Source organism: Mustela putorius, unplaced genomic scaffold (genome assembly GCF_011764305.1).
Source record: "Mustela putorius furo isolate JIRA1106 unplaced genomic scaffold, ASM1176430v1.1 tig00003901_pilon_pilon_pilon, whole genome shotgun sequence".
Taxonomy (NCBI): Eukaryota; Metazoa; Chordata; class Mammalia; order Carnivora; family Mustelidae; genus Mustela; species Mustela putorius.
This window is the reverse complement of record NW_025422049.1, coordinates 14754374-14766892: the sequence shown is the minus strand read 5'-3', so window position 1 is coordinate 14766892 and position 12519 is coordinate 14754374. Positions and strand designations below refer to the sequence as shown.

The window sequence follows — 12519 nt, the reverse complement described above, 5'->3', positions numbered from 1 at the left end:
GATTGAATTGAATGGTTGTATCATCAAATCTAACAAATTTATCTGGTATGTGTATAGGAGATACTTATTTTTACTATGTTGGAACGGTTTCATTTCCTTTATCTTCATAGAGGAAGAATGTATTCATATTTAAACATAATTATATTTGAATTTCTTACGTCAAAAATTGAAACTCCTGAATGAATATTGTTTTTGCTATAGTCACAGGTATAGAAAGTCAAAGGGACAAGATATTTCATCTAGCCTGTGTTAGATTCTGTGTGTCCTTAGAATTGGAACTGTCATGGTTTAGAATGCCCAATATTCCAGTGATACTATGAAGTAGAAACCTTCAAGGATTACTTAAATCTGTGATCTGTGTAACTTAGTCTTATTAGCTTCTACATATTGTGATTTGACTAAGGATGGCAGATGGCTGAAAACATCCTTAACTTTGTGTTAAGCTAAGTAAAAATTTTACTTTAATGGTATTTCATTTATGTGCTTGTTAGCTGATGTTTTGACCATCAAGACTTTAAAAAAAGTGCAACTTCCAGTTTTTTCCTTTTAATTTCAAGTAATTACTTTAACTCAAAATAATCTGTAATGAGCTCCCAGTTTCAACTGGCATGTCTAAGAACGTAGGCAATTCACCTTCCACATTTTTAAGTCAAACCATAAGAATTAGAATTGTTTGACCATTTGGGGACACAAAAGTAGAAGATGAACTACTGCTTATAAGGTGTTACAGTTGTGCATTTGCTACTTTGTTGTTTTCTTTTTTTTTTTTTTTTTAGTGATTGCTTCACCATCTTATCCATACCTTTCTGCTCCTATTCCTGCTGCTGCTGGTTCTTTACCACCTCCACCTCCACCTCCTCCTCTTGAGGTGGGAGAGGCTTCAAACTTACCACCACCACCTCCACCTTATTCCTGTGATCCAAGTGGCAGTGATCTGCCTCAAGGTAAGGAGATTCTGAGACTTGTGTGAGGGTTATTTAGTCTGAAGTTTTGTTTTTTTTTTTTTTTTAGAGCATATCTCTTTCTCATTGTCTACTAGGGGTAGGGTCCAAATGGATATTGACCTGAGAGCATAATGCCAGGTAAATGACTAAAAAAAAGAAGGAACTGAAAGCTGATAAAAACTTCTCCATAGTCAAGAAGTGGATGTTTTTTTGGATAGCTACTGGTCTGTCTGGAACATTTTCTCTTTGTTCTCAACTACTTCTTTTTTTTTTGAAAAGCAGGAATTGATACCAAAATTTCTCCATTTCTTAAATTCCTACCATAAGTGTATGAAATTGTTATAGCCTTTGATATTTAGGATTCCAAGTGAATTTTGAAGTTTGAGAAGTTTTGTGTTGTTTTTTTTGTTGTTGTTGTTTTTTTTTTTTTTTTTTGAGGAATTGGGGGTCTGATTTGCTTCAGATTTTAATCGTGGTATATTTTAATTAAACTAAGAAGTAGCTTTCCATTGAAAGTTCTTTGTTACTCCTCAGTTTGGCAGTCTCTTTCAAGAGAATTGTAGTTCAAAGTTGTTTGTAGCTTGTTTATACTTCTTTGCTGTAAAATTCTCTGATTTTTCTAGCTGCTTCTCTATTTTTACTTTTTAACTCCTGCATAGTAACCAAAATCTTTAATTCCATGCTGTTCTTTTTCTCTACCTTACAACTTCATTATCATCTTTATATACATGATTCATAAATCTATCTGGTCCTGGCCTCTGAAATTAGTACTTACCCCTAGCTACTTTGTAGACATTTTCACTTGGCTTTTTTTCTTTCATTTCAAACTCTGTCTTTAATGAAATTCCTCATCTTTTATCTCCCTTTCTTCTTTCCAGGCCGGGCAAAACACTGACTCCTTGGCTTTCTATTTTGTTAATACTGCTTCATTTCCGCTTGATTTACCCAGTATCTAAACCCTAATCCCTTCACTCTTCTCTCACTTACCTATCCCAGCCCAGGATCTACTCTGTGAGGACATAATGGTGATTTTGCATTTCCCAGCATTTCATTTTGAAAAAACCAGGGGCACCTGGGTGGTTCAGTAGGTTAAACATCTGCTTTTGGCTCAGGTCATGATCCTGGGGTCCTAGGATGGAGCCCCATGTCAGGTTTCCAGCTAAGTGGGGAGCCTGCTTCTCCCTCTCTTCTGTGCTCGTCGTGCTCTCTCACTACCTGTCTCTCTCTCTCTCTCTCTCAAATAAATAAATAAATTATTTTATAAAAAAAAAAAAAGAAAAGAAAATGCTCAAATATACTATACATGAAACTTGAATTTCAATATGAATATTCATGTATTCACCACTTAGATTCTGTCCATTAACTGTACTAGCTTTATCACAGATCTGCCTGTCTTTCCTTCCATCCATCTCCTTGTCCATCAAGTCATCCATTTCAATTTTGGTGCATTCCAAAGTAAATTGCAGACATCAGCATTCTTCACCATAAAAACTTCAGCATATACCATATGACCTTTCCAATATGAGGAATTTGAGAGGCAGGGTGGGGGAGTCATGGGGGTTAAGGAGGGAAAAAATGAAATGAGATGGGGTTGGGAGGGAGACAAACCATAAGAGACAATCTCACGAACAAACAGGGTTGTTGGGAGGTGGGGGTTAGGGATAGGTTGACTGGGTTATGGACTTTGGGGAGGGTATGTGCTGTTTGTTCACCAGTGAGTGCTATGAAATGTGTAAGCCTGATGATGCACAGACCTGTACGCCTGGGGCAAATAATACATTATATGTTAATAGAAAAATAATTTTTAAAAACCCTTCAGAATACATATCATTAACTAGAGTTTGGAGTTTATTTTTTTCTTTTGATGTAAAGCTATAATGTACAAATCTTAAATGTATACTTGCTGCGTTTTGAGAAATGGGTAGATGCACCTTTGCGTAACCCAAATCCCCATCAAAATATAAAATAATACCATTATCTCACTGTTAACTCATGCCCCTTCCCAGTCTTTTTCTACCCCCGCCTCTACTTACCCTCAAGAGGTATTCACTGTTTGATTTTTTTTGTCAGTTTCACTTGTTTTTAAATTTCATATAAATATACAGTATATACTTGCTATGGTAGGCTTTTTAAACTCAGCCTCATATTTTTGGTATTCTTCCATATCATTGCATGTATCAGTAGTCATTAGCTGTTATTGCTCAGTATTTCATTGTATAAAAATTCCCATTTAGGGGCACCTGAGTGGCTCAGTCCATTAAGCGTCTGCCTTTGGCTCAGGTCATGATCCCAGGGTCCTGCTCTATGTTGGGCTCCTTGCTCAGTGGGGAGCCTGCCTCTGTCTCTCCCCCAGCTCATGCTCTCTATTGCCCTCTCAAATTAAAAAAAAAAAAAACTTAAAAAGATTTTATTTTTATTTATTTATTTGATAGACACAGAGATAGAGGGAACACAAGTTGGGGGAGTGGGAGAGGGAGAAGCAGTCTTTCTGCTGAGCAGGGAACCTGAGGCAGGGCTCGATCCCAGGACCCTGGGGTCATGACCTGATCCGAAGGCAGACACTTACTGACTCAGCCACCCATGCACTCCCCAAATTAAAAAAAATCTTTAAAAATTCCTGTTCATTCTTTTGTTGATAGATATCTGGGGTATTTACATTTTGGGGCTTTTGTGAATAAGGCTGTGAATATTCTTAGAAAAAGTCTTTATGAACCTATGTTTTCATTATCTTTGGGCAGTACTTAGGAGTGGAATTTATGGGTCATAGAAAGGTGTGTGTTTAGCTGTACAAGGAACTGCTGGTCATTTTTCCAAAGTTAAATCTTTTTCTGCTTTTTAAAAAAGATTTTATTTATTTGAGAAAGAGAGAGTACAAGCACAGGGAGGACAGAGGGAGAAGTAGACTCCCTGATGAGCAGGGAGCGCAGTGCAGGGCTTGATCCAAGGACCCTGCAATCATGACCTGAGTCGAAGGTAGATGTTTAACTGACTGAGCCACCCAGGTGCCCCTTATCTCTTTCTAGTTTTGTAAGAATTCTGCACCTGATTATTTTACTTCTAAACATTTTCTGACATGTGATCTACTCAAATTCTTCCCCCTCCAGTCTCCCATCTTTCTGTTAAAATCTGGTTATTTTCATGATACCCTCCATTATATTTCAAAGTGATGTTTTTGAGTTTTTGTAGTCCCTTTCTGTGCTCCTTTTTAAAAACAGCTTGAGATCTAATTCACATACTATAAAAGCCACCCATTTGAAGTATACAATTCAGTGGTTTTTCGTATATCCACAAATATGTGCAATCATCACCACTATTCCTAGAACATTTTCATCACCCCAGAAAGAAACCCTGTACCCATTAGCAGTCATTTCTCATTCCCCTGGGCTACCACTCTTCTGCTTTGTGTGTCTAAAGATTTAGCTATTCTGGACATTTGACATGTATGAATCATGCAATATGTGGTCTTTTGTGACTGGCTTCTTTCACTTGGCATGATATTTTCAAGGTTCATCCATGTTATAGCATGTATCCGTACTTCTTTCTTATAGCTGAATAATATTCCATTGTATAGGTATGTCACATTTTATTATCTATTAGTTGATGCACATGTGGGATGTTTTCTCCTTTTTGCTGCTATGAATAACACTGCTATGGCCATTTGTGTACAAATTCTGTGTGAACATACATACACACACCAAGGAATGGAATACTGTGCCATTTGTGAATTTGCTTCCTGCTATTATCTTTTGATATTCTTTAGTTTAGCCTTTATACCCCTATACTCCTATTTACTGTGGAGTCTTTATACTCCCACATAATGGTTCAAAATATAAAAGTTGATTGTTTTAAAATAGTAGTAAATCTGTTTCTACATATCAGAGGTCTCCAATTTAAGAAAGAGAGGTTTACTTGAAGTTTGTTAGTGGGACTCAAGTTACTTAGAAGAATGTATAGATCCCAGCCAATCAATAAAAACACATTTAGAGATACAATTAGAATGCTACAATTATTCCCTCTTCTCCCATACATCTAGTTTTTATTGTGAAATAGTTAAGTTCTATGGAGAAGTTTTTATCACCTTAGGATATAAACTATTTTGAGTTACCTTTCTTAACTGCCTCCTCTTTTTGGAGTTCTAGTGGTATGGTATGTTAGTCATGTTAAGTAAAAGCGAGGTGACTTGTTTCATACAGTGCGAGTTATATTATTAGGCAACATTAATCATGGCATTAGTAGAGCATGAGTTTGTACTGTGTAGTAGCTCCATTAACAGAAGACCATTATGATTGGTTATGTACTAAATTGCTTGTCTCAAGAATAAAGTCTTGATTTTACTCTTGAGAGGAGCAAGAAAATGGCTTTACTGGATTCTTTCTAAATATTAGCAGAGTAGTATTTCTGCCCAATATTAAGACTAGAAATGAAATATGTATTTGGTAATTAAACCTTGCATCAGAAAATGATCTTACCTGTAGTGGCAGGTAAGTGGTCATTTACTATAAGGTAGAATTGAGGGTGATATTGATGCAGGAAGACTACATTTATAACTATTACTCAAAAAGGCTCTTAAGTGGTAGTTCTAATTGCTTATGTCTTCTAGTTTTTAAAATTAAGATTTTTAATTTTAGATACAAAAGTTTTGCAGTACTATTTCAATCTGGGATTGCAGGTAAGTCATGATAAAACTGCTTTGACAAACTCTAGATTAAAAATGTAAGCTGGTTTGTCTATTTTTTTTAAGATTTTATTTATTTGACAGATAGGTCACAAGTAGGCAGAGAGACAGGCAGAGAGAGAGGAGGAAGCAGGCTCCCCACCTAGCAGAGAGCCCAATGTGGGGCTCGATCCCAGGACCCTGGGATCATGACCTGAGCTGAAGGCAGAGGCTTAACCCACTGAGCCACCCAGGCGCCCCTAAAAGTTGTCTTTATAAGAATTCTGAAGATGATATAAATCAGTTTTGTACTTGACCCTCCCAGTGCTTCTTTTCCTCTTATAAAATAATTGTTAAATTATGGCAAGTGGGGGCTCTAAGCAACACAACTTAAGCATTTATTGACCTCCATATTTAGCATCATATATATGCCAACCCTTCACTGTGTTTTTCTGTTTCAGTAATGAATGGATCATTTGTCTTGCCTGAAACATTTTTATGGTTGTTTCTACATGTTATATGAAAAGTAATTGGACTGATTCAAAGATACTTAAAGGGCTCTATTATTTTTAAAGCAGTTATGTGTTCATAGATATTTACCAAACATTGATTTTCACCACTCCCCTGAAATGTAGAAGGGTGGGGTACTGACAAATATCTTAATACCCTGAAAAGTGTCTCTGATTTCAGGTAAGAGCTCTTTTATTTTACTCTTACAGACGTCATTTCCCCCCGAAATACACCTGACTTCTGATATAACAAGATGGCATATTTCCTAAAATGCAATGATGGATTTTAAGATTTGGCAGATATTAGTAAACTAGACAGACTCCTGGATAATGCTTAGATTAGTTCGTATTCCCAGACAGTTACTTCACTAAAATGTTGGGCATTTCATTTCCAGAAAACTATCTTCTCCAGCTGGCACACATTTATAAATTAAGAATAGTGAATAGGTCTTTTGTTCTTTGAGACTATTTCCCAAATGCAGTTTCAAGAATTGAAAATATAAACTACTTGCACCTTCAGTTATGTTAGTTTATTACAATTACATGTGGAAACATTGTAAGTCATATTAGATGTATAAGGCATTTTATATTAAAAGTAATAGCATTCATTATAGTACTTGTGAACTAAAGTATAAAGAAAATCGAAATCATATGTACAACCACTATACACTGATATTTCCTTATAGCTTATTTATCTCTTTTACAAAATATTTGATAGGCTCTGTAATTTTTTTAAGTTAACAATATGAACATTTTTTCCTTAAATATTTAACAACATAATTTCTTTAATTTCCTGTATTGTATCCCATCACGGGTATGTCATAATTCATCCAGTTCCCTACTGTTGAATATTTGGGTGGTTGACTCTTATTTTTTTAGTTAACATACAATGTTACATTAGTTTCAGGTGTACAGTGTAGTGATTTAATAAGTCTGTAAGCTATGCTGTGCTTATCACATATGTAGGCATCTGTCACCATACAATGCTATTACAGTACCATGGGTTATATATGTCTTATGCTGTACCTTTCATCCCTGTAACATATTCCACTCTATTTTGTTTTTTAAAATAATGCTAGAAAAGACATCTTGGTATACAGATCATTTTGTATATCTGTAATTTACTTAGGATGCCTTCTTAAAAGAATATATGTATTCAAATAGGAGATACAGATGCTGCAAATGGTCTTAAAGTTGTAGTAGAGAAGATTTTCCAAATGTTCTTTTAGGTCAAAAATGCTACGCTACCTGAAAATTATAGCCCAACTTTTTTTTTTTTTTAAAGTGAGGAACTCTGTACTACTTTAAGAAAAGAGATAGTAAAGTGTTTCTTTCTTTCTCACCCAAGTGCTATCACCACAACTACTGGCACTCCATGGTCTATGTGCCACAGATGCAGCAGCAGCAACATCTTCATGTAGAGAATTATCCAGTCTATTCTGAGCCATCTCCTCTGGTAGAGCAGACAGTTCCTCAGTTGTATGGTGAGGTGGGGAGACAAGAAGGCACACAGGTGGAAGCAACAACAAATGGTGAGTATGTAATGAGAGTGCCTGCAAGAAGGACAATTGGACTTTATTATGTGTAATTTAATAATAACCTTCAGATATCTCATTTGGTCCATTTTCTAGACCCATGTTTTCTTGTTTGTCTTAGAGAGTGAGTATGAGCAGGGATGGAGGGACAGAGGGAGGTAGAGAATCCTAAACAGGCTCTGCGCTTAGTGCAGACCCTGATGCAGGGCTCAATATCACGACCCTGAGATGATGACGTGAGCCGAATTCAAGAGTCGGACACTTAAACTGACTGAGCCACTCAGGCGCCACTCAGGCTCCACTAGGCTCATGTTTTTTTAAAGCATGGTATGGACCCTTGAAGTTCTTGAGACCTTTTTATGGGATCCATGAAGCCAAAAGTATTCATCATATATTACACATATCTTAGAGATTTTATTTGTCTCTTCACTGTCACATTTTGCATTGGGGATTCAAAAATCATTAGTAGTAAAACTGCTGCCACCCAAGCACAAATCAAGGGAGGATCACTAAACAGTGCCTTCACTACCATATATAGTCATGATATGAAGATATCAGTAACTTTTGGTTTTAATCAAAAACGTTCTTGGGGCGCCTGGGTGGCTCAGTGGGTTAAGCCACTGTCTTCGGCTCAGGTCATGATCTCCGGGTCCTGGGATCAAGTCCCTCATCGGGCTCTCTGCTCAGCAGGGAGCCTGCTTCCTCCTCTCTCTCTCTGCCTGCCTCTCTGCCTACTTGTAATCTCTGTCTGTCAAATAAAATAAATAAAATCTTTTTTAAAAAAGTTCTTATTTTTACTAAATACTTATCTTTGAATAATTGTATGTAATATTCTGTGTGACAAAATGGGGACTATTCCTAAAGTATCATACATACTGAAATATGATTAACGTAAAAGAATTTGTGAGGTTGACTAATGAGCTGAACTATTTTTACTTGAATGATAGACAAACTATGGTTATTTAGACTGGTGGATCTGGCAGGCATTTTCTCAAATAACATGAGCCTGTCACTTCAAGAAAAAATCAACCAATAGTATTTGTTGTCAAACATAAAAATTCCTTGGGGAGTCTGGGTGGCTCTGTCAGTTGAGCATTTGGCTCTTGATTTCAGCTTAGGTCAGGATGTTGGGCTACATGCTCAGTGGGGAGTCTGCTTTTTTCCCCCTCTCCCTCTACCCCTCCATCAATGCACGCTTGTCCACAGTCTGTCTCTCTCTCTCTCTCTCTCTCAAATAAGTAAATCTTGGAAAAAACAAAGATAAAAATCTCAGCTTTCAAATAAAAATTAGAATTTTGGAAAACTTATATCTGCTGCTATGAACTTGACAGTTTCTCAGTACTTTTCTAATGATATAGATGGAGCTATTGGGGCTCTTGGATAACTCAGTCAGTAGAGCATGCAACTCTTAATCTCAGGCTTGTGAGTTCAAGCCCCGTGTTGGGTGGAGAGATCACTTTAAAAAGGCTTAAAAAAAAGATGGGGCTTTTACTGAATGTGGTTTTTCACATTGTATAATAAAATGTGTTAATATTTGGGAGATCTGTGTAACTCAGTAAACTAATACTTTTCCAATTACCAATGCATGGTGTTACCTATGTATAATTTTGTAAAAGATAAATTCAAAGCATAAGGTAAACTGTGGATTTCAATGTTGAGAGAGTATGAAAAGTCCAAATTGCTACTTACCTTTGGCAACTACCACTTACCTAGTTTTGGTGTAGCATCCAAGAATATCTAATTATCTGAAAAGACTGATTATTAAAAGATTTCTGTCTTCCAGCTGCATATCTGTATGAGGCCATATTTTCATCATATACTTCAAAACAACATATCACTATTGGTTAAGTACAGAAGCAGATGTGAGAATCCAATTGTCTTCTATTAAGCCATACATTCAAGATTTGCACAAATATAAAACAATGACACTTATCTCACAATATTTTTGTTTTGGAATATAAACTTATTTTTATAGGAATTAATAAATTTAACTTTCTCAGTTTATTTCCTAATACAGTAAGTATTGAAATAACTCACATAAACAAAAGTTGTTTGAGATCCTTAATTTTTAAGAGTGTAAAGAGATCTTGAAACCAAAAAGTTTGAGACCCACTGTGCCAGACCATAAAGGTGGTTGCTGTATGAGTTTAACAATATAGTATAGATAGAGGCATTTTTAAAGGGTTTAGAATGGGATCTTGACTGCCCTTCTTGGAAGGAATCGGCAGGAGGTAGAAAAAAATTATTTAGACTAATCAAACCACATCTGGCTCACATTCCAGTACTGCTGCTTAATGCTTATGATCTCGGCTATTTACTTTACCTCCCTAAGCCTGATTTCCTATAAAATGGGAAATATCTGACTTGCCAGGGTTGCTATAAGAACTAAATGAGATAAATTATACGTATGTAGAAGTATACTGTGCCTGGTGCATGTGAAAAATGTGAACCTTCTTCTGTTTCTCCCTTTCTTTAAAGCCTATTAATGGTTTGGAAATATTAGTACTACAGATCTTAGCCCTACTGTTCACCTAGTGTTCATGGCCCATTGTAATAAAAATTAAAGTGTCAACCTTCATTGCATTTTTGTACCATGTACCTTTTATAGAATTATTTTTTTAAAGTAATATGGGAGTTTTAAAAAAAATATTTATTTATTTGACAGAGAGATCACAGGTAGGCAGAGAGACAGGCAGAGAGAGGGCAGGGAGCAGGCTCCCTGCTGAGCAGAGAGCCCGATGCGGGGCTCGATCCCAGGACCCTGAGATCATGACCTGAGCTGAAGGCAGAGGCTTAACCCTCTGAGCCACCCAGCCGCCCCATAGAACTATTTTTAATTGTAAACCATGAGACAGTGGCAGTCTTCATTCCACAGAGTTTGCTCATCTACATAATCCCAGGTAATGAAGGACTCCTTTTTATTATTTACATAGTCACTATAGCAAGGACCGAACTACATCTGTTTTCACTAAAACTGACTCATGGTAGCAAAAGTGGTGTAAAATTAAAGCAATGCCAGGATCTTAATGACATTCAGCATTAAATGTTTGGTCTTTAGGATGCTCTTCAGAACCTTCAAGTATAGACCAGATTGTATACACACCAGAGTTTTTAATTGCTAAAGTAATACATAATGGTTATTTGGAAAATATGTGTCACAGTGGAGAAACTATTGGATGACTTAATTGGGAATTACCCTTATGAGAACTTAAGTGACTAGAAGGACTCTAGAGAATGTTTTTGTATGTATTTAGTCTGTAGGTACCTAAATCATACCAGAAAGATAGCTATCTCTAGGTAGACTACATTTGACCCATTATACGCACACATATATTTAAATTTTTATAATTAGAAAATTTTCATATAATCTTCTAGCAGCCTGCTTTAGTCATTAATGTTCATATCAAAGGTGCTCTGGGATGCCTGGATGGCTCAGCCGGCTAAGCTTCCAGCTCTTGATTTCTGCTCAGGTCATGATCTCAGGGTCAAAGAGATCGAGCCCTGCGTTGGGCTCCTTGCTAGGCATGGAGCCTGCTTGAGGTTCTTCCCCTCTGTCTCTGCTCCTTCCCCACCTCTTTTCCCTCTCTAATTAATTAATTAATTTTTTAAAAAAGTTTTCTTGCCACATTTGCTGCAGATCTTTCCTATAGTTAGTGCTAAGTTTCACTTTTACCTGAACATCCATTTATGTTATGTTTTAGTAAATCTTTGTATGTAAAGTGTACTATATTATGCATTCTTTGTTTCAGGTACTTTTCCAAATGCTGACCCTGCATCTGTCCCTCACGGAGCCGTCTATTATCCAATGATGTCAGATCCCTATGGGCCACCACCTTTGCCAGGTTTTGATTCCTGTCTTCCTGTTGTGCCAGATTATCCCTATGTTGCCCCTTGGCATCCAGTTGGTGCAGCATATGGTGGTTCTTCTCAAATTCATGGTGCTATGAATCCTGGGCCAGTTGGCTATATTGCTTCACCTCCCTCAGCCTCTCATTACCTACCTCAGAATATGTAAGCCTGAGCAGTATGAAGTTACTCTTGCACTGCCATTTTTTGCTGTTTTGGTTTTTAAAAAGTGTTTTATGTTAGTGTTTAAGTGATTTAGGTGGTTAGGGTGATTACTGTTGTATCTTATCTGTCTTTAAGATTATTTTATCTTTTGATTTAAAATACTACTTTAAATAAAGGAATATTACTTTGGGTTGTGGATAAAGAAATTGAGATGGATGTACAGGCTAGCCCCATATTGAACATATTTCATCAGCTCTTTTCCTGTCAGCCAGCTTGTCAACTTTGTATTAGCTGATGGTTCCAGTTGATAAAAGGAATAAATCCTACAAACTATTTCCTTGGTTCAAATGTCACACATCATATTAAACCATGCAAAATTGGAATAACTTGACTTTTTTCTAGAAAATAAAAATATGAACATTTGCTTCTGGATAACTAAATATTAAATGAGAGAGTTTTTCGGGTTTCTTAAGAATTGTCTGAACTCAGTTATGTTCTGTGATATTAATCAGTTTTGAAGGCACATGGTGCTCTGCTTTAGATTTATTCCATATGCTCTTTGATATTGGATTTATGTAACTTTTACTGCACAGTATTGAATTGGTGTCCTTTGCACAGTTAGCAGTAAATAAAAATAAGCATTTAAAATTGCTAAAATGAGTGGGGTTTTCTTTTCTTTTTCATGGCAACAAAGAGTACCAGATACTTGATTGTTCTGATGTTTTCTCATGCTATTTTGGTGGCAAAAAAAAATGTGATTTTATGACATGAACTGGTGGGTCCCCATTGAAACATTATTCAGTCTCAAGATGTTGTTATGCATAGTACCAGCTCTAGTTCTTTTCCCTTGAATATGTCCCTTTTTA

At 36.4% G+C, this 12519-nt stretch overlaps 1 protein-coding gene across 1 annotated transcript in view; it reads left to right on the top strand.

The window, feature by feature from the left end:
• ALG13 (ALG13 UDP-N-acetylglucosaminyltransferase subunit) overlaps positions 1–12310 on the top strand; it is a 66644-nt gene extending 54334 nt beyond the window's left edge. The window contains 4 exon segments of the mRNA XM_004769084.3: positions 777–944; positions 5573–5613; positions 7456–7639; positions 11392–12310. Coding sequence (XP_004769141.1) covers positions 777–944; positions 5573–5613; positions 7456–7639; positions 11392–11657 — 659 coding nt within the window. The 3' untranslated portion in view covers positions 11658–12310.
• The last annotated feature ends 209 nt before the right edge of the window (positions 12311–12519 follow it).